Source organism: Pteronotus mesoamericanus, unplaced genomic scaffold (genome assembly GCF_021234165.1).
Source record: "Pteronotus mesoamericanus isolate MK-2021 breed Mesoamerican mustached bat unplaced genomic scaffold, CSHL_Meso_final scaffold_85, whole genome shotgun sequence".
Taxonomy (NCBI): Eukaryota; Metazoa; Chordata; class Mammalia; order Chiroptera; family Mormoopidae; genus Pteronotus; species Pteronotus mesoamericanus.
In genome coordinates, this window is record NW_026555329.1 from 34,958,046 (window position 1) to 34,981,369 (window position 23,324).

At 35.0% G+C, this 23,324-nt stretch overlaps 1 protein-coding gene across 2 annotated transcripts in view; it reads left to right on the top strand.

Annotated features, from left to right (window-relative positions):
- The first annotated feature begins 7,761 nt into the window (after positions 1–7,761).
- FAM185A (family with sequence similarity 185 member A) overlaps positions 7,762–23,324 on the top strand; it is a 55,708-nt gene continuing 40,145 nt past the window's right edge. For both annotated transcript variants that reach the window (XM_054564351.1, XM_054564352.1), the window contains exons 1-4: positions 7,762–8,469; positions 10,981–11,090; positions 12,856–12,948; positions 21,727–21,865. In XM_054564351.1, coding sequence (XP_054420326.1) covers positions 8,019–8,469; positions 10,981–11,090; positions 12,856–12,948; positions 21,727–21,865 — 793 coding nt within the window. In that variant the 5' untranslated portion in view covers positions 7,762–8,018. The remainder of the gene's footprint in view (positions 8,470–10,980; positions 11,091–12,855; positions 12,949–21,726; positions 21,866–23,324) is intronic.

The following is a 23,324-nucleotide window of genomic DNA, read 5'->3' on the forward strand; positions in this document are numbered from 1 at the left end:
TGTATTTGCCTTTTGACCCAGCAATCCCACTTCTGGGAATATATTCAAAGGAACCCAAAGCACTAATTCAGAAGAACATAACCACCCCTATGTTCATTGTAGCATTATTTACAATTGCCAAGGTATGGAAGCAGCCCAAATGCCCATCATAGATGAGTGGATAAAACAACTAAGGGACATTTACACAACGGAATTTTACTTGGCTATAAAATAGAAGAAAATTTTACTCTTTGTAACAGTATGGATGGACTGGAGAACATTATGCTAAGTGAACTAAACCAGTCAGAGAAAGACAAACACCATATGATTTCACTCATATGTGGAACCTAATGAACAAACTGAAGTAATAAGCAAAACAGAGACAGACTTTTAGATGGAGAGCAGATGAAATTTTGGAGGGCGGGGTGGTGGTGGTGGTGGATAGAGGGTGGAAGGATTGAACAAAAAGGAAAAAAGACTCACGGATGTGGACAACAGTTGGTGATTGCTGGGGGGAGGGGGATATGAGGGGACTAAATGGTAATAGAAAAAAACACAATAAAGATTAAATTTAACAAAAAGAAACTTTATATATGTGTATATATGTATATAATTTGTGTATATATTTATATAATTTATGTATATACTAATTTATGCTATACATATATTATATATGTATTGCCATATATATGTATGCATGGATATATGTGTGTGTATGTGTATATATATATATAGACTGCTGGTATCACTAAATTATGTATTCACTCAAAGTATGTAATAATATTCTTGCAGCCAGAACTAATTAAGTCATTGACTTAGAAACGATCAAACAAAAGGAACTCCAAGAAGATTTTTATTCATTTGTTATTTAACCACTCCAAAATCTCTTTGGACAGTTATATTTAAACTTGCATGAATTTCTTAAGCACAAAGTCTCCAATTATACAGATGTAAAAATTAAAAGTAGAAATATGCAAAAAAAGATTAAATTTTTAAAAAGATAATTTTACTTCTTCCTTTCTAATGTAGATGCCTTTTATCTCTTTTTATTGACTTATTGCACTGTGTAAGACAGCCATCCAGTACAATGTGGAATGAAAGTGCTGAAGAATGAACATCCTTGTTTGTCCCAAAACTTAGGTAGGAAAGTGTTCAGTCTTTTATTGTCAGGTATGGTATTAAGTGTAAGTTTTCATAGATGCCTTTATTAGGTGAAGGAAGTTCCCTTCTCTTCCAAGTTATGCAGAATTTTTAAAATCAGGAATGGCTATTGAAATTTGCTAAATGTTTTTTTAAAAATCCATTGAGATGATCATTCTTTTCAGCAAACGATGCTGGAACAATTGGATATCCTTATGCCAAAGAATATACCTCAGTCCATACTCCTCATCACTTACAAAAATTTACTAGAAATGAGGCATAGCCCTAAATGTAAAACTTAAAGTTAAAATAAAGAATGCAAGAGAAAACAGGAGAAAATCTTTGTGACCTTGGTTTGGAGAAAGACTTTTTTTTTTTTTTTTAAAGATAGGACACATCACAAATCATAAAAGAAAAAATAGGTAAATTTGACTTACACAAATTTTAAAAGACTTGCTCTTCGGGAGACAGTGCTGAGAAGCTAAAAAGTCAACTCACAGATAGGAAGAAAATATGTACAAATAATGTATGAGACTAAAGACTGGTATCAAGAATATATATAGAGAAATCTCATAACTCAATAAGAAATCAAAGAGACCAATAGGAAATGTGCAAAAGAGCTGAATAGATACTTCACCAAAGAAGATACATAAATGGCAAATAAGAATGTGAAAATATACTTACTTCATAAGTAATTGGGGAAATGCAAATCAAAATCACAATGACATACAACTGCACATCTATTAGAGTGGTTTTAAAAAACAAGACAAAACCAAGCGTGAGGATGTGGAGTAACTGGAACTCTCACATATTGATAGTGGGAATGTAAATAGCTCCTTCGGAACTACTTTAGTTATTTCTTATAAAGCTAAACATTTATCAAATAGCCCAGCCATCCCATTCATATGTATTTATTTAAGTTAAATGAAAACATATATCCATTCAAAACTGTACACAAATGCTTATATTGGCTTTACTCATATTCACCAAAACCTGGAAATAACATAAATATCAACTTGTGGAGGTATAAACAGATTATGGTACATTATTAAAGTGGAATTCAATTCAGATATGAAAGGGAACAAATTACTGATACATACAACAACATGGATGAATTTCAGATGCATTATACTTAGTCAAATTGCTATGTACTATATGACTATATTTATATGTGTTTTTGGAAAAAGCAAAAGTATAGGGACAGATAACAGGTCAGCGGTTGCCAAGGTTCTGGGTTTTAGAAGAGAAGGACTGAGTACAAAGGGCAAAAGAAAACTTTCGGCAATGGTGGGCAAGTTCTGCGTTTGATTGTCATGGTGGTTATATGACTGTATACTTATGCCATAATTCACAGAGTTGTACACCTAAAAAGGGTAAATTTTATTGTGTGTAAATTATACCTTAATATATTTAACTTTAAAACAAAACAAAGCAAACCCAAGAAGAACTAATCTTACACAAAGCGTTAATTAAAACTGCAGACTATCAGAATAAAGAAAAAAAAATCCCCAAAATAACCAAAAACAAAAAACAGATTCTCTACAAAGAAACTAGATTAGGTAAAAGACTTCTCATTAGCAAAAATTGTACTTCTTTCAAGTATTGAGAGATAGTAACTGTCAGCTAAATTACTATTTAAAAGTGAAGGTAAGATAAAGACATTTTCAAACCAACTCTGAAGAAATTACTGAGACTCATTGAATCTCTGGATATACTTCAGTAAAAACTGAAGCTGGATCTGCAGGAAAGTGGTAATAGGTAAATACTGCTAATTTTTTAAAAACATTGATTAAAAACAGTGACAATAATTATAACTACTGTGTGGCTTCAAAAACAAGGTGGAACTAAAATATACAAGGCAATAAATAACATGGGAAGTGGAAGGGAAAAGATTGATGTTAAAAAATTCTGTTGTTTGAAAGGAGGATAAAGATATTGATCGACTAAACTTTTGCTAAGCCCTGTGAGTATGCTATAACTTTAAGGTTAATGATTAGAAGAGAAAAAAATAGCCTTCTGAATTACTATGGAGGAAAAAGCTGAGTAAAGAAAAACATTTAGACTAAAAGAAGACATGAATGGAGAAAAAGACGAACAACAAAATAAGGCAAAAAAGGAAATTTTAGTGTAAAATACAAAACAAGATAGTAAAAATAAGTATACCAGTAAATATAAAAGTAATTTTAGAAAATGTAAATGGATTAAATTTACCTGTTTAGACAGATTCTCAAATAGAATTTAAATACTGAGCTGCATTCTGTTTGTAAGGGACAAGTCCCAAATGTAATGTCAAAGGTTTGAAATAAAAGAATGGAAATATTATTTATTATTAGATAATAATACACATCGAGAAAGAACACAATACTAGATATAAAGAGGGTCATTATTTAATGACAAAAAAGTTATCAGGAAACAAAAATAACCTTGAATCCATACATAACTAACAATATAGTCTCAAAATATATAGAATGTAAAGGTAATTTCTACTCAAAGGATATCTATTACTGTGTGACTGATTGAAACACTATTGCTACCTTATAGAAATGAATTAAAGCATTAGCACTGTAAGAACTCTACTCTAAATTAAGGTTTTAAATTTTTTCTGTAAGTAAACTCTGTGGTTCCAATAAATACTATCTAAAACACACACACACACGCACAAATACATATTGCTTTAATATATAAACTACTCACATCCCCCTACTTCAAGAATCTTCCTGAGATATTTATAACTTAGGTAACTTCTCAAGATGTTTAAAGTGGAAAAAATTGACTACATTAAGTAACAATCTTTTTTCTGTCCATCATCTTGCATGGAAATAAACATGTAAATATCAAATGGGACTACCTACCGATTCATTAAATACTTCTTAGTACTGTTAGTAGTTTAGGTTATTGAGTTTATTAAGATTACATAATAAGAAGTCAAAAGATATACTTGTTTTAAAAGTTTATAATTAAGGAAGTTAACAAATTTCTAGGGCTTGCCCCACTTAAACTGAATTCCATCATCCTGTGTTTAGGTTACATTTTTCTGAAAACTCTCTCATGCCCTCTGCTGTAAATTTATTGAATATAAATTATTAAATAAAGTAAAATATTTATGAGTATTTACATAGAGATGGTAAGAAATCCTCCACCTATTTCATTATTTGAGTCAGTCTTAGGCAATATATGCTAAGAAATGCTTTAAATATTTTAAATTATGAATGTAATATTTTTACTATTGAAAACACAAAAAATGAAGAAATAATTCATTATTGCACATCTAATTAGAGATAACCATTGTTATCAAGTTATGTATTTTCTTCTGGAATTGATTCTATGGAATACATTTTTAAATATAACTTTATGTTAAAATTACTATTATCATTATTACAGAATGAGTATATAGTAGACATACAATTTGGTATTCTACCCTTTTCACTTAGTATTACTGAGAGCAGTATCTTCTTCTGTCCCTGAGGAAGGGATCATGGGAAACTCCAATATGTAGCCAAATCAGACAGAATTTTTGGGTAATCAGTGGACCTAGTATTTGCGATTGGCGTCTGAAGTGGGTGCAAGCAATCTTGTGGGACTGAGTTCTTAACCTGTGGGATCTGACATTATTATCTCCGGCTAGATAGGGTCACAATTGAGTTAAATTGCAGGACACCCAGCTGTTGTTGCAGAAAATTGCTTGTTATGGGGAGGAGCCCCACACACTTGGTGACCAGAACTGTCAAAAGTGAAGTGTTGTGAGCATGGTAATAGTATGAGAGTAAGGGAGTCACACACAGAAGGAGAACTGTGGGTTTTCCCTTTACAATTATATTATGGAAGAATTCCCATATCTTTGACTAGTCTTCAAAATATAACTTTAAATTGTTGCATAATATTCCAGATGTATATAACTTATACAACACCTTCCTATTTTTAATATTAAATTGCTTCAATTCTTTACTATCATAAGCAACCCTGTAAAACAAAATTCCTTCAATGTGTTTTTTTGAATATACCTAATTTTATGCCTACATTAAATTCTAAAAAGTACAATTTTCAGGTCATGGATACACACATTTTTTAAGGCACTTTATATATATTGCTACATTGATCATTGGAAAGTTTGTAATAACTGACATTCCCATCAGCTCTATATGTTTATGACCACAGGAATGGTTTTTTTAAAAGTGAAGATGTAAAAATATCTTACAAGTACTCTTGAAATAAGGGGGGAAATTTATATATGATTCTCCATTCATTTGATGAATTTTTTTTTTCTCCAAAGGTGTCAGGAAGGTAGGACCTTTTGGTAGAGTGGTAAGAGGGACAGACCTTTTAACTGTTTAATCTTAAACTTTCCTCATCTACAATGTGAGGATAATAACACTTGTCATGCTAAACACAGTGTTTCGTGAGGATACCTGTGAGCATGCTCTGAAAACTGTCATACAGATGGAAAGTAGTATATTTATTAGTCATTATTGACATGTGGACAGATCTGATACATAAATCATTAGACTTTTTAAAGAATTGATAACTTTTTAATATCTTACATTAAACTTAATTATCAATTATTTTCTCCCTTTTCAAACTCATGTGACCAGAAAAGTAATTTTTCAGTCAATCATCTTTAGGTTTATTGTATTTACTTCAAAATAGTAAAACAATCATTTTGTCATATAGACAACTAGGGGCCACTTGCCAATTCCATTTACTTGGTTTGTCTCAGAAAAGAAATTACCAGAGAAACAAAATTATCTATTAGAAATTCCTATTTAATCTAAAAATATTTGGCATGTGTACAACAAATATGAGTGCATTCTTAACTTGCTTAAACTAATGCTTTTTTCAAATTCTTTTTCAAAGTTATTCTTATGTGTTTTTATTAAAAAGACAGTTTGAAGATTAGTCTGAAAAATTATGACCAAATGAAACAAAAGCCAAGAACAGGATTTGGTCAACCTAATAGGTAACACCTATTGTGAGCCTTCACTAGGAGTAAGAATAAGAGGGCGGGGTGTGAGGGGGAGGAAAAACTAGGACAGAAAGGAGGAAAGAAAAACTTAAAATACTAAATTTTTAAAAAGTAAAGAACCCTGTGACTTGTGCCTGTAAGGACTTTAGCCCACCTCATTAGGACTCTATTCCATCTCTATCACTATAGCTCCCAGTAATTCTCATTATTGCATTTTGCCAAGGGCTTCAGTCTTTAGAGCATTCAGCTTCTGCACTTGCATTTTATTAAATGTCATTGTTTGCGCTGTGTTTTCGCTGAGAACTTAGAGAGTAATTTGTAGGAGGAGGAAGTGGTGCCAAAGCAAAAAATAAGCAGGAAAGAAGGAAAAAATATTTCCTTTTTCATTTTTTAAATTACCCACAGAATAATAAAAGGTAAAGAGAGCTTATAGAGTCATTCAGTACAATCCCTCTTCATCTTAAATTTGAAGAAACACGTTCAGCCCTGGCTGGTGTGGCTCAGTGGACTGGGTGCTGGCCTGCGAACCAAAGGGTTACAGGTTTGATTCCCAAGCAGGACACATGCCTGGGTTGTAGGACAAGTCCCCTTTGGGGATGTGTGAGAGGCAACCACATATTGATGTTCCTCAACCTCTCTTTCTCCCTCCTTTCTCCTCGCTCTAAAAATAAATAAATAAAATCTTAAAAAAAGAAAAGAAAAACAAAACAAGAAACAGGTCCAAGTGACATAAATAAACCACTGGCTGAGCCAGGAAAATAATCAGTCCCCTGTTCTTCACATTGCACTATGTTGACTTTTTTTTTTGGTATCTTTTAGTCCTAAAACCGAGGATCGTTTGTAAACAAATAGATGCTACTATCAACACACGTGCTGTTCAGGTTTTTCTTCGTAACTTAGAGTCAATGTTAACCCTAAAATAAAAATACAGTACTTCACATTGCAATTCCGTGGCCTGTGCTCTGAGTTCACATCCATTACCTCATTTAATTCTTATAAAAACCTTTTGAGACATGACAAGGAACGTATTATTGACCTCACTTTAAAAGCGAGCAATTAAAACACAGAGACGTCCAATGACCGGCCTAAGATTTTTTAGTGTCAGAATAAGGCAGGACTCTAACTCTATTCCAATATAGTCTGTCCAAGAGAAAGTTACCACAGAGTACCAATCTGGCTTTTTATCCTCTTGCCAAGGGATTCTCCATCCCAGAGTACCTCGTTCTAATTTACTGAAGTTTGGACGTAACCACCCACTGAAGGCACTCCTAGTTTGCATCCAGTTCTCACCTTTAAAAACGCAGTCCTTCCCCTGATACTGATCGTTACTTAAGGTCCTACGTTTCTCTGTGGGTTATGGCTTCCTTCGTCTCAGACTAAAGCTCTACCCTCGTCAGTGAAGTCGCGTCCTCGGTATCCAAGGGAACCACACAGCCTTGCCCACCTTGCCCCTTCCGCGCTTTTCATTGGCCATCTGAATTCACATGCAGATTTTTTTTTTCCCGCCCTTCCAATGGCTAATAGGTTTGAGGCAAAGAACGCGCGCCTTCCTAACGCTATCTAAAACCTGCTCCTACTCGCGTTCTACCCTGCGCATTGCCTCCTGGGATATGCAGTTTTTGAGCAGTCCGGAACTCTTCGTCATTGAGCTCCCTTTAGAATTAACTATCTCGTGTGCCTTTGCGAAAGGAGAGGCGGTAGACTGGAAGTCCGGATTAGGGTGGATACTTAAGAGCTTTGAAATTACAACTTGCTGCTGAGGCGTGTACCGATTGAGGTGTAAATTGCCAAACACAGCGAGCAGTCTTGCCCTACCTCTGCTACCCCTCGCAAACATCGCCCTTTTGACTTGAGACGGCGTAGTGTCAAGTGGTCTGGCGGTGAGGAGACTGGCCTGTCAGGCGACCTGCAGGCGATCTGCAGGCCTGAGGGGCGAGCCATGTTCGCTCCCCGATCGGGCTGGGGGCTCGACTGCCTCAGGCTCGGTCACCTCCGAGTGTGCGTCCGTGAGGCCGCGGGGCGCCGGGCGTGTGTGGCTCCTCAGGCCCAGCGCTACGGTTCAGGTGGGGGCAAGCGCCCGCCCAGGTCCGAGCCCGAGGGCTCTCTGCCGAGCCCCACGCGCGGGACTCTGAGGGAGTGGGCGCTGCTGGTGAGCCCGTTTGGCCGGCTGCGGGCGCGGCTTCCGTGCAACCTGGCTGTGAGGCCGCTGGACCCTCTGACCTACCCGGATGCCGACCGCGTGCTGGTCGCCGTGAGTGGAGTGGAGGGTGGGGCGCAGGCCCTGGCCAGCCTGCAGGTGAAGTACGACAAGGCGCTGGAGGAGGTGGCCATTGAGTCTGACACCATTGACCCCCGGGCGTCCGTGGAGGTGCAGGCGCCCCTGAAGTTTGGCAAGTGAAGTGAAGTTAAAACGGGTTTGGGTCCCAGGCCGACGTGCACTTTTAGATGATCCCTTTGGATCTGATTTTCTAATTTACAGTTTTTCCCTTCATAGCTGCTGCTTTTTTTTTTTCTTTTCTGTTCTTTGTGTTTCCCATTAGTAGCATCCCATTCATAGAAGTTTTATAAATCGAATGGAAACATGATTTGGAATAATATAACTCGAATAACGTTTATGGAACCCCTTATGTTCTCCTTTGGCACTTTGTTCCTATTTCTGTCACTGCACTGTCATAGAAAAGTGGTTTATTTTTCAGGTTTGACCTTTCTTGATAATCCCTTCAATAGTATGGCAGTCTATCCACATTTCCCCTTGCTTACAGTCCGGGGTCTGTTCCGAAACAGTCCTGCCTATTGGATGTTCTGTTTCTAATGTGGACCAAGTGTTTGGTTTCAAATAGGCACCCAGCTTCCTACTGATACGTCTCCATTCAAATATTTTGGCCTAAGTAAATTTTCCACGAGTACCAGGTTTTGAAGGAAAACACATAGTAAGACTGCCTGGGAAACTTCAATTGATAATGCCTGCAAGATAGGTGTTTGAGTTGAGTGATACTTCTCAAATGCAAGCCAGCACTTTCCTAGGAAAATCTCCCCAAGTTCTCCTCCTTCCTGAGACTGAAGGATGACATTATTGATGGTCATACCAGCAGCTAACACTTATAAAATAATCCTTTTTAATCTTTACAGTTGCATTTACAAAGTAGATACTTTTGTAACCATTTCAGATAAGGAAATTGAGATGCAACAAGTTTCATGAAGTATATATTTATTGTGGGTGAGCAAATAGAAAACAGAGTCTATGCTTTCATGAAATTTATATTCTGGTGAGGTTAGATCGAGAAATATGCCTGTTTGCTCTCAGACAAAAAGGGGTGGAACTGGGATTTGAGCTGACTGGAGTCTGCTGAACCACTATGTTTTATTGCTTCTCATCTTCTAACTAACTTAGATGAATGAGGCCCTTAACCTCAAAATGTAACAGTCTGAGATGAAGAGGATGATTTCCAATATATTATTGTAATAAAAATAGACTTGAATATTGAAATAGAGATACACAAAATTTTATGGCAGCACAGATGAAAATGGAACTACCTGTTTTGGTGATCCCAAATCTCATTTTTGCTGATTCCTCTTTAGAGCCAGAACCCCATTTCCAATTGACTATTTCCATGTGTTGATTCCATAAGCTCCTTAAATCAACATAATTCAGTTTTCTTCATACATATGGGTCCAGTTTGTCTAGACCCATTTCTATGAATGGGTGAGGGTAGCGTATTACAGCCGTTCAGTGTCTTGCCTTAATTCTATACCTACTTAGTGAGGGTTGAGTGTATTTAGAATGTTTCTTTCCACGACCATCAATGCTGTTTTAGATCAAGGCTTATGTTGTAACACAGCTGGGTAAAAATTTTGCAGTTACATTTGCACCCATGGAAGTATGAGGTAAAATTGTCTCTTTATATATTTTAGATTAATCCCAACCAAAATATTATTGTTATTTTAAGCCTTTATAGAGACTGCAATATTCAAAACCATAAGAATTAATTTTTGTGCCATAACTATTGAAATTGTGGTGTTATACCCCAATAGTTTGTATTTGGGACAACATAGTATTTGCTAGTCTGGTTTAAGGGAAATCATTGATATTTATTTGAATTAGGTATTAAATATCAGTGCTTATTATCTTTTAATTTTTATACAGAGACAACTAAGATTACACTTTAAATGATAGCCAAGGATGGCACCTCTGACTCTTTTATTTTACAGTTTTCTTCAGATAATACTGTTATCCACAATTGTAAAGTTTTAATATCACTTATTACTAGATTTTTCGAAGTTGTTCCCATTTTTATTACTGAAAATACGTATGATATGCTGCATGTTAATATCTTCTTTTTTTAGATAACAAAAGTTTAGAGATAGGATTTTAAGTTATGATCATATATGCTGATCCATGCTAATGCTGCAAAATGCTTTTCATTTGAGGGAGGCTTGGGGAAAATATTTTGAATCTTCATGAATATAAGAAAGATTAGGCTAACTGACTTATCCAGTCTACCAAAATGATTTGTTAACTAACTTGCTGTATTCTTACTAGAACTCTGTGATGTGTATTTTCTCAGTGGGAAAGAAGCCGTTATGTTCTTCCCAGGAGTGCCTTTAAGATTTGGAATTTCTAACCTCCTTTACTTTCTTTCAGTATTAACTCTCTCCCTTTAGATGATATTGACCAACAGAAACAACTGCTGTATTTCTAAAAAAAAGGGGGAGAAAAAGGCAATACATTTGGCTCTGTTGCCATGGTGGAGACCATGAGAGAGACTGCTGACAACTATGCTCTCTCCAGGGTTCAGTAGTATGAACATAACAGAGGAGTTTGATTTCTAGGGATATTAAAAATGTTTTGGAGCCCATTAGCTATAGTACTAACTTGTATTTTTTTTTTTTTTCATTTCTAGATTTGAATATCAAGTCATCAGGGTCTGGCTGTATAAAAGTCCAAAATATTGAGTGTGATAATTGCAAAATTGAAACTGAGCAGGGGACTAGCACCTTACACTCTGTTAAGGTATAAGCAGTTTTCCAATTTTATTTCAGCATTATTTAAAAATAAAAAATAAAAACCTTAAACTATGAACTGCAGTATCAGACTAAAGCTATTATTCTGAATATCATATTTATTGCAAATACTGAATCTTTTTAAATGATCATCAATTACTTGTCTGCTTGATAAAGATTATATTATACATCAGTTGACTTCAGACTTATGTCACTCTGGGCATGAAGTAGTTTATTATGCTGTAATACAGATAAATCTCTAAGAATGATTTGTTGTGCTTTTTTATAAAATTTTTTTGAAATTCATTTCTGGGTTATTTTGCTTAAGGTTCTTCTCTTTTTCCCCCTGAATAAAGCAACTATAAGGTAAATTGTTTTTTCAAATTTTTTACTCCCTATGTTTTAGACACTTTGCTATTGCTGGTCATGATATTAGTGAGTTTACTTTTGCTCTTTTTCTTTCTCTCCTATTTACCTATTCTTTTTCTCATTATAACTGAGCAGAACTGAAGACATATGTAAATGTAAGACAAGGTAAAGTTAGCTACTCTAAAAAATAGACGTAGGCTCTAATAGTTTATATACAATTATAGCTCTCATTTGTGTTCAAATGTGTGGGTGGCTCTTTTCTATTCAATGATTCTAAGTTCCTTCCGTCTTCTGTCTCTACCATCCTAGAACCTTACTGTAGTGTGCACTCATCTGATGGAAGGGGTAGAGCACAAAGAAGGCACACTGACTATTCTAAAAGCACAAATCTGAAAATTGCACATAGCATTTCCATTTACAACCTCTTGGCAATAACTTAGTAACACCTAAGAGGTGATAGAAGCTGGGAAATACCATCTCTTCATGAGCTCAGTTATACTCCTATTAAATCCTTGGAATAAAATGGATTTTTGTGACCCTGTAGTAGTTTCTGCCACAGTTGCCAAATGTGAGATCAAGTTAAACACACATGCACACACACATTCTCTCTCTCTTTCTTTTCTTTTCTTTTCTTTTTTTTTTTTTTTTTGCCTGGCAGAGGAGGCAATTTGTGACTGCTGTTTTATTTGTGCCTAGAGGAATTTTCACTTAGTTTCAGTTTCTGGGGTGACCTGCCACAAAGTTTAACAGTCTCTGTATGGCTGTTGTCCTAAGTGTGAAATATATCCTTCAGATGAATCCAGCCATAAGAGTATGGGTTTTGAAATTATACAGAACTTGATTCTGTTAGGTTTTATTGTTTTTCTAACCATGTCAGATGATGAAGTTAAGTTTTCTGAATCTTGAATTTCTTCTGTAAAATTGGGAAACTATGACACCCATTTCTCTGAGTTGCTATGAGGATTTAATGATAGTTAATATAAAGTAGTGAGTTTTGTATTTTGATGCAAAGTAAAGTAGATAAGTGATAAATACTGTGATGAACATTAATAACAATGAACAGTAACAGATTATTGTTGCCATCTTCATCATAATTTATGTTTTGTTGGCAGTCAGTGATCTTTGATCCCCAAGTTCTTTTTCAGTGAAGCCTCTGGAACACCCAAGTAGCTCCTTTTTTCCTCTTTGGGTCCACAGGGTTTATTTAATCTCTGTAACAGCAGTTGACAGTTCTCTTCAAGTTGATGTTATTATTCCAAACAATGCATTCCTGTTTAATTCCTGGTTACTCTTTTCTGCTTTGTTACTATTTTAAAAGAAATGTATAAATGTTAGAAATCTTTTTATTAGTATGTTAAATTTATTCTCTCATTTTCTCTATGTCTATTTTTGTATTTGTCTTTCAGAGTCAAAAATTACATGTTCATACAAAAGGAGGCAAGGTGATCTGTCTGGGAACAGTTTATGGAAATATAGATATTCATGCATCTGATAAAAGTGTAAGATTGAAACTTTCATTTTTTAGTAATTACAGTTTTATACCTAGTTAGCTTATACAGTGGGTAGGTTGCACAAAATTTGTGCATAACTTTCCCTTTTTACTGCATTTTAGTTCATTAGTAAATTCAAATTTCAAATTGAGGTGATTAAATATTATCATTTGAGGTGATAAAATATTAACAATTTAAATTTTAGTTTGTGATTTAATACTGACAGTTATTTAGTTTCTTATCTGGAATCAATAACATCTTTAAATAATATTTAATTCTAGTTCTAAAGAGATTTTTATGATCATGGATTAAAACTGATAATTTAGTAATACACCATAGCTAGGATTAAATTTTTCTTATGTGTTAGGTTTATTTGAGTGTTTTTTCCAAGACCTGTTTACTTTGCTTTTAAGCAATTGAAGGATGAGCTTCAAAACTCAGCTTTCTTCAGGTTTTCCACAAGATGGCACCACTAGATAGCATTACTGTTCTCCAAAATCTTTTATTAACCTTAGGGATTTTGGTTGTTATAACATAGTTTGTATTTTTTAAAATATATTTTATTGGTTATGCTATTACAATTATCCCAATTTTTTCCTTCTTTGCCTCGTTCCTCCCTGTACCCCCCTTCCCTCCAGCAATCCCCACCCTTAGTTAATGTCCATGGGTTGTGCATATAAGTTCTTTGGCTTCTCCATTTACTATACTATCCTTGACGTCCCCCTGTCTATTTTGTACCAACCAATTAGGCTTCTTAATCCCTGAAACTTTTCCCCCATTATCCCCCTTCCCCCTCCTAGCTGATAACCCTCTAAATGATCTCCATATCTATGATTCTGTTCCTGTTTTGGTTGTTTGCTTAATTTTTTTTTTTAGGTTCAGTTTCAAGGACCTACAACCTAGATTACTCTATGCAGCAAAGCTATCATTTAAAATGGAAGGACAGATAAGCTTACCAGACAAGGTAAAGCTAAAGGAGTTCATCATCATGAAGCCATTATTATATGAAATGTTAAAAGGACTTATTTAAGAAAAAGAAGATCAAAACCATTACCATTTAGTCCCCTTATGCCCTCTCCCCCAAGCAGTCACCCCACTGCTGTCCATGTCCGTGAGTCCTTTTTCCTTTTTGCTCAGTCCCTCCACCCCAAACCTCCCAACCCCGACTAGCTGTCATCTACTCTCCATCTATGAGTCTGTCTCTGTTTAGCTTGTTAATTCAGTTTGTTCATTAGATTCCACATATGAGTGAAATCATATGGTATTTATCTTTCTCTGACTGGCGTATTTCACTTAGCGTGATGTTCTCCAGGTCCATCCATAATGTTGGAGAGGGAAGATATTTCTTCCTTTTTACAGCCAAGTAGAATTCCGTTGTGTAAATGTCCCATAGTTGTTTTATCTACTCATCTTTTGCATGCTTGGGCTGCTTCTATGTCTTGGGGATTGTAAATAATGCTGCAGTAAACATAGGGCTGTTTATGTTACATGCAGAAAAATGAAACTAGACCACTTTTTTATACCACACAAGAATAAATTCAAAACGAATCAAAGACTTAAATGTTAGACCCAAAACCATAAAAATCCTTGAAGAAAACACAGGCAGAAAAATCTCAGACATTGATCATAGAAAATTTTTAATTCAATATATTTTCCCATGCAAGGGAAACAAAAGAAAAAATAAAGATGTAATTTTGAACTATAAATTGTCACAAAGTTTTTAACATGATTGATAATGTTTTAAATCTTTGAGAAAGATATAAGGCACCTATTATTTTGCACTTATACAGTTTGCAAGGGTCTTTTGTTATAAACTTGTTAAATTCCATATTCAGTTGTATTCCCAGATAATTGTTCTGGAGAAGTCGTGAGTATACCTTATAGGTAGATTACTGTTGGAGTAATTAAACAAGGTAGATTATAACACTAATTGTTTCTACTGTTGTCACTTTTACTTTCTGTCATCAGCCTGTGGGAGACTGTTTAAACCCACACATTTAAATTTATCCTTAAGTTAAACCAAGAAAGTATTGAAAGACACTGCATTGCCTTTATGGCAGGTCTTTTGAGATGGTGTTTAGTTTCATTTCTCACATTGCTGTGGTCTTGGAGATACAAAAGGGAAATTGGACCACTTTGTACCTCCATCAAATTCTGTCCTTTAAATGATAGCTTATGTTATGTGAAATGATCTAAGTTACTAGAATATTGCATGTTGACATTCAAATATAAGTATTGAATAATTTAAATCATCTCTTAATTATTTGCTATTTTGAATATTTTGGCCACTGTTTACACCCAGTGTATAAACACTGGGAAGAAATTATTTATTTCTTCCAACTTTCATGGTTTATTGCATATTCATTTATACCTTCTTTCTGAGATACTATTTTGTTTCTTGCTTGACTGAGTTTTGTGTTGTACTAAAGAATCAATGTAGATATTTCTTTATATTATAATGTTAATTTTTAAAGCATATTTCTATGTTTATGGGTTTTTTATAATAAAATAAATGCTTATGAAATGTTAACTTTTTAATATATTATTTTTACAGACATCTGAATTGCACATTTGAGAGGCAGCATAGTGAGTTGGATAAGAGCACAGAATTAAGAACCAAACTACCTGGGTTTCAATCCTGGTTCAGCTACTTACTAAACTCTTTAACTTCAGAGAAGTTACTTAATCTCTATATATCTTCATTTTCTGGAAAATGGAATAATAATAATAATATACTTAACTCAGAGGGTTGTAATGAGGATTATATGAGTTAATACAGACAAAATACTTAATTTCTAGCACATAGCTAACTAATATGGCATTTATTATAATGTTGATGATAAAGGTAAATTAAAAACAGAAAATAAAGATAGCTTGACCAGTCCTGGATATACCAGTTAACTTTACTGAGACTTCATTTCATTATTTATAAAACAGGGTGACATTATTTGTTTTACCTACTCAAGATTGTGAGAATCAAATGAGCTCTGTAAACACTTAACAGCATTCTTTACATGTATTTTATATGGAGTTGCTGTTTTTAAATTATATCATTAATTTCAATACCCCAAGTTTGGTACAGAGAAGATAGAGATTCATCTGATTGATGGATGAATTAATGTCATAGTTGTCAGTTGACCTCTCTTTCTTAGGTTGGGCTACAAAGCAACAGTGCTTTCTTAAAACTTGATTTTCATTATATGTAATATTGATTTATAATAACTAAACTTAAGAAAAGTTTTCCCTCTTGTGTAGGAAAGAAAATTAATTTACGGCAATATCTCTGTCAGGAAGGTATTGATTTTTGGCTCTACTTCTTTTTCTTTCTTTAAATAGCTATTTCTGTTAATAAGCAAACTATGTAGTTTAATCCAGAGTCCTTTATGACAATTTGTTTCATTATCATTAATAACTGTACATCAGAGCCTTGATATTTTGCTGTAAACTGTGGTATCCTAAGTTTAATTGTTTCACAATAGTTAGTATCTGATAGTGCATTATATTAGTGAAGTTTGAATTTGTCTGAAATTAATTTTATAGAATGATTGGTTAAAATAACTATATTATTGTGAGTAAATGTTGTACTGTTTTTTCACTTGCTTTCATTTGCTTTAGTGGGCTGGTGGCAGATATTTTTCTAGCTTCCTACAGAGTAAAATATTTAGTATTTAATGAACAAAGTAAATCCTTGACATTTTCCAGATATTCATAGCTTCTCTTAAAGACTTCATTTGGTTGTGAGGAGAGTCTAATCAAAAGTGCCCGTTTGCCTGTTCAATTAACAAATATTGTCTCAATATTTATCTATTTATCTTTTGGTGTTCCCTAAAACAATTTCTGTATCTGTAAAAAGCTAGAGTATTCCTACCTGTTAGGCAATAAGTAGGAGAATTTAAAACCAGGCATAAAACAGCTTTTCATGAATCATTTTAGGTAAAGAATAAATTTTTTTCAGGAATTTTTATACCTTTACTATTACACTGCAGGATACAAAACATTTGTATTACCACAAAATCAAATATGTCTATCTTTTTTGACAAATTTTAAAACTAAATTTAAAGTAAAAATTCTTGTGAATCTGTAAGTAGCTTAAAACAAACTGTAGTAGACAAGCAGTTGGGTGTACGTTATATATTTAATAAAAGTCCACTAAAAAAGAAAGTTATATACTTAAGATCCAGAGGGCCAAGTAATTCTAACTTGCTTTTCATAAGAATCAGGATACTTTACTCTTTTCAGACTTGTATTTGTTTTCTTATACTTTAGTATTCTTAAAACTCAGTTCTTATTAAAAAATATTTCGAACTCTTAACAGTTTCTGAAGGACGTACAGGAGCAGGTTACACTGATGCCCATGTGTTGAAAAAAATGATGTTCTATTTTTAAACACCCCAGTGTAATACTTGAATTTGACCCTTGACAAAACACCCCAGTGTAATACTTGAATTTGACCCTTCACAAAACTGGCAAGCCTTCCTGGTGATTTCATTTTCTCTGTCAATTTTATATTAACGTTCACTTTGTGCTTAAAAATTATTTGTTTAAAATACTACAAAGATGATTTGCAATCCTAGACTAGATATCTTCATTTTACATTGTGCTTAATATTTGAAACATAATTGCATACTGCATTTTGTTAGGGAAATTTAGGGATAAATACAAATTTTCTTTTGTACACTGGAAAGCTACAGCCTTATTAGACGTGAAGTGGAAAATTCTAAAAATAATAGTACATTCACTACGTTAACAGACTAAAGGAGAAAAATCATGATTCTAACAAAATCAGATAAAATATTGCTAAAATTTAAAACCCATTGTGATTTAAGCAACAAAAAAACCCCCAAAACTGAAATATAAGGGAACTCCCTTAATCTGATAAAAGGGATCAAAAAGGTGTCTATTGCAGCTATCCTACTGTGTCATGGAATGTTGTGAGCTTCCCCTCTGACAACAGGGGTAAGATGAGGATTCTTGCTATTTCCTGGCTTCTATTCACCATTGAATTAGAGGCCTGAGCCAGCTAGTATGGGAAGAAGGAGTATGAAAAACATTATTAATATAAAGCATGGAAGGGAAGAAAAGAAACTGTCACTTGTAGATAGTATAATTATGCATGTAAGAATTTTTTAAATTCAGGTAAATTATCAGAATAGTGAGTGTAGTGAAGTTTTTGGATTTAAGTTCAAATCAGCTAATTGGGATAAAATGAAGTTAAAAATATCTTTTATAATAGCACTTAGAAATATCAACTAGGAATACATTTTTTAAATTTATTGTTATTTTTTAATTATATTTTATTGAGTATGCTGTTACAGCTGTCCCAATTTTACCCTCTTTCCCCCCTCCATCCAGCATCCCTCACTCCCTCAGGCAATCCCCCCACCGTTGTTACTGTTCTTGGGTCATGCCCATAAGTTCTTTGACTACTCCATTTCCTATACTTTACATCCCCCATGGCTATTCTGTAACTACCTATTTGTACTTCTTAATCCCCTCACCTCTTCACCCATTCCCTTGCAGCCCCTCCCATCTGGCAACCACCATAGCTCTGTATCCATGATTCTGGCTCTGTTCTTGCTTGCTTAGTTTGTTTTTAGATTCAATTGTTGATAGGTAAGTATTTTGGCCATTTAATTGTTCATAGCTTTGATCTTTTTCATTTTTTTTAGTGAGATTATATATCATTTTTATTTTTTATACTGTTTGTTATTCTATAACTATCACAATGATCTTTTACTATTTTTGAAATCTGAAAAATAAAAACTTTTAAAGGAATGAAAACCACTAGAGACATTTAGGTAATCTAATACAAAATATAATTCTACATTAAACAATGCTTCTTTTGAAATTTTAGTTTTGTTTTCACACTTTCAGCCCATGCCATAGGAGACAGGCTGGGAGCTTAGGGTTGAGGTCTAGACAGAAAGCCTGTGAAACTGCTGGAACTAAAATATAGATTATCAAGATAAAGAATGGAATAAAGCAGAGCCTGTGTGTGATTCCTGAGTCACATACTCTGCAGGATTCTCAGTTCAGCTTCTCTCCATCTGCTGATTTTAAAAACAAAAACAAAAAACACATAAATCTTGAAGATTGTGGATTTTGTTTTGTTTAGAGAAGAGCTATTCCCACATTGACCTTGCTGACCCAAATGCTACAGCCAAGCTTCCTCAGGGGTACAGGAGGAGGTCTGACTAGACCAGCAAGTTCTATGAAGTACCTGAGGCACTGGAGAATCAGCCATGAACAGAATTCACAGAAGCCTCTGGCCTCATTCTAATGCTCTTTCCTGAACAAACACATTCTGAAATTCTGCTCTGTTGAAGAAGTCACGCTAGTGTTTAGGATAAAAACACAGACATCCTAATCTGGGTCCAATCACAGTCAACTACCTTTAAGCCCTTGGGAGTCCTTACAAATCACCAAATGTCTCAGGGATTGATCTGTTTCTTGAATAAGTCCCTTTAACATTTCATATAATAATGGTTTGGTGATGATAAACTCCTTTAGTTTTTTCTTGTCTGGGAAGCTCTTTATCTGCTCTTCGATTCTAAATGATGGCTTTGCTGGATAGAGCAATATTAGCTGTAGGTCCCTGCTTTTCATGACTTGAATAGTTCCTGACAATCCCTTCTAGCCTGCAAAGTTTCTTTTGGAAAATCAGCTGACGGTCTTATGGGTAAGATAACTCCCCTATAGATAACTAACTTCTTTTCTCTTGCTGCTTTTAAGATTTATCTCTTTATCCCTAACCTTTGGCATATTAATTATGATGTGTCTTGAAGTGGGCCTCTTTGCATCCACCTTGTTTGGGAATCTATGCTTCCTGGACTTGCATGTCAGTTTCCTTCACCAAGTTAGGCAAGTATTCTTTCATTATTTTTTCAAATAAATTTCCAATTTCTTGCTCTTTCTCTTCTTCTGATACTCCTATGATTCAAATATTAGACTGCTTAAAGTTGTCCCAGAGGCTCCTTAAACTATCCTTTTTTCCTTTTGCATTTTTTTTTCTGATTGGTTGTTTTTGCTTCCTTATGTTCCAAATCATTGATATGATTCTCGGCTTCATCCCTACTATACTCTTCATCTCATCCCTGCTGTTGTCTCCCTGGAAATTTTTCTTTATTTCAATTAGTGTATCCTGTGTTTCTGACCGGATCTTTTTTATGCTGTTGAGGTCCTCACTAAGTTCCTTGAGCAACCTTGTAACCAGTGTTTTGATTTTTGCATCTAATAGATTGCTTATCTCCATTTTGTTTAGCTCTTTTTGATCGGTTCCTGTTTGTTTCTATGTGTTAAGTAGAGCTGATATGACTCTGTGTCTTGATACTGTGGCCTAATGTAGTAGGTGTCCTGTAGGGTCCAGTGGCACAGCCTCCCCTATCAAGGTGCGCACCCTTTGTGTAGGCTGAGTACACCCTTGTACTTGAGCCTTGGTTGCTGTTGACAGATCAATGGGAGGGATTTACCCAGACCAGTCAGCTGCAAGGATTGGCTATGACCCTTAAAACCAACCTCCATCCTCTGTGGAGGTTCAGCTGTGCAGGGGCAAGGTGGTGGTGCTCTCACATGGTCTGTAGCTGTCCGCTGGGTGTGTTGGCTCTGGGGTTTCCCAGATGGTGCAGGCCAAGGTCAGCCCTCATCTGTGTTTGCCTGGGGCCACTCTGCCTGTGTTAGAAGCAATCTGAGATGGCTGCTAACTTGTGCTGAGCTTGGAGATTCCCAGGTGAAGCTAAACTGTGAATCTAGGCTGGCTGCTTCTAGTGCCAGGCCCTGGGCTTACTGAGCCCAGCTATTGTTGGCTTGAGAGGATTTAGGAAATTGTGCTGCTTGAGCCAAGACTAGCCATTGATATGGAAAAGCAGCTTGGGTGGGTTTGTAAGTTTCGTCGGGCAGAGTCTCTGGGGATCTCCAAGGCTTGTCAAGTAGTGTTAGCCAGGATGATGGAGTCTCAGATGGCACCAGCCTGCTGGCTCTGTGGGGGGAAGGTTTAAAAAAGAGACAGTAGCCTCTGCTCATCCTGATGCCAGACACTTCAGTTCCTCCTTTTGTGCCACTCATGCCTTTCAAGCTGCTATCCTGGTGCTGGAGTTCAGAGGGAGTGAGTAGGTTAAGAAGAACTGCTTGGAGCTCTAGCAGTTCCTTCCACGGACACAATTCCTGCTGGGTTTTGCAGCTAGAAGTTGTGGGGACTTATCTTTCTGGCACTGGAACCCTGGGCTTGTGGGGCCTGGTGTGGGGCTGGGACTCCTTGCTCCTGAGATATCCCTCCCAAATTTTTATCCACCACAGGTGAGTGAGGGACCAGCCCATTCTGCGCCTGCGCCCCTCCTACCAGTCTGGATGGATGTAGTTTCTTTAATTCTGTAGTAGTCAGACTTCCATTCAGCTCAATTTCTGATGGCTCTGAGTAATGGTTGTTGTATATTTTAGTTGTGACTTTGATGGGTTATGCAAAGAGGCAAGCCATGTCTGCCTAGAAGTCCTCTACTAGGAATAAATTTAACAAAAAAATGAAAAACTATATAGAAAATATAATATAAAACATTATTAGGAGAAATTAAAGAACATCTAAATAAATGAAGGAAGATAATGGGTCTATTTCATATTCCACAGAGAATACACTGTTACTCTCAATCTTGTAATTGATAGAGTTAGGGAATCAAAGTCAATAAAGTGATTGGGTAGTAACTTTTTATGTTTTTGCTCACTATTTCTGAAGGTACCATTTTGACTTTTTATCGGTGTTATTTTATAATGAATTGATTTGAGTCTTTCTCTTACTAGACTGTGACTGTAGATAAACTGCAAGGAAGTTCTGTTAATATTTCTACTGAAGATGGTTTGCTGAAAGCCAAGTATCTTTATACAGAATCGTCATTTCTATCTTCTGCTGCTGGGGATATTACATTAGGAAGTGTTCATGGTAAGATGACAGAGGCCTAATATATGAGACTTTCCACATGATATGAATTTTAAGAGATGACTCTGTAGTTAAAGGATCTGTCAATAGGAAGCCAGCTCTCTAAGTAATTAATTACAGAGTAACCATCTTTTTAAAAACCCATAAAATAAGGTGACATAAGCTACATAATTTGGCAAGAAATTGAATATTATGCTGTTATATATGAAGATAATAATTATGATTTGTAATGCATTGCTTTATAAAAGGATACCAACAACAAGGAAATATGTGCAGGAGCTATCCAGAGGAAAGAACAAAGAAATAAAACAGTGTTAAAAGTAAAGATGGGTTTTGAGTGGTTGCTTTTGTGTTATGATAGGAAAGCTAAGAATTACATGAATTAACGAAATACTTGTATGGAATTTAATTGTAGTAACTTAGTGATACTAATTTTGACTGAAACATTTTATGTATGTTAGCACTGGCACCAGGTCCTTTCAGTACCCTGCTATTTCCAGTCTTTTTTTTTATTAAATATCTTCTGACTTTTGAAACATGTCTCTATGGACAAGTAATATTACTTAGTTACTTCATTTTATTAAAAGAATAGAAAACATAATGCTAAAGAAATACAGCAAAGGGCATGCTGGTTTTCAGTGTTACTGAGCATGCTTCTTAAATTTTCAGGCAGTAGATGATTCAAGTCTAGGTATGTTTCCTGAAATATATACAGATAGAGTTAAGAGTCATTTATCCTGGAAAGAAATACAGTGTATACACATCTGCTAAATGCCTTTTGGGCCATTTTCCAGGAAGTATAATCTGAAACATTTTCCATATATAGACCACTCATTTAACTTCTATAGGAAAGCTGAACATGGGACCTATACACTTCGACAAAACCTCCAGATTTTAGTAGTGAACGTGAATTATTAGGTGGTAGAAATCATGGCTAGTGCTAGCCAAGCTCTGTAGCAAATTGGCAAATAGCTTACAATGTAAAAAAAAAGCTTAGGAAATGAGTACCTATATTGAAATAATTTTGAACCTCAATTTAATGGTCAAACTTTATCAACCATTCTTGCAATGTTAAGGTATTATTTGAGCCCAGAATAACGAGTCCAATGTAGCTGTACCCAAATAAAGCAAATACTTTTTGTTACTTATTCATTTATTTATTTTTTTTACTCAGCTGTGCCTCAGTTCTGATAATTCCTAACTCTGTATTGTAACAGTGATTTTTTTGGTAAGCATTGCATTTCTGTTAATTGCAATTAAAAGTACTGTACTTAATATAATGAATAGCTTTTAATGGTAAAGCAATTCCTTAAGTCACATTTAATTAACATCCTTAATAAGAGCAGGTATGTTCTCTGTAGTCCTTTATACCATGTTTATACTAAATTTACTAATATTTAAATTTTTTTTGTTTTAAGTTAGACAAGAGTTGCATTTGGTACAATTTGTCATCAATAGCTTA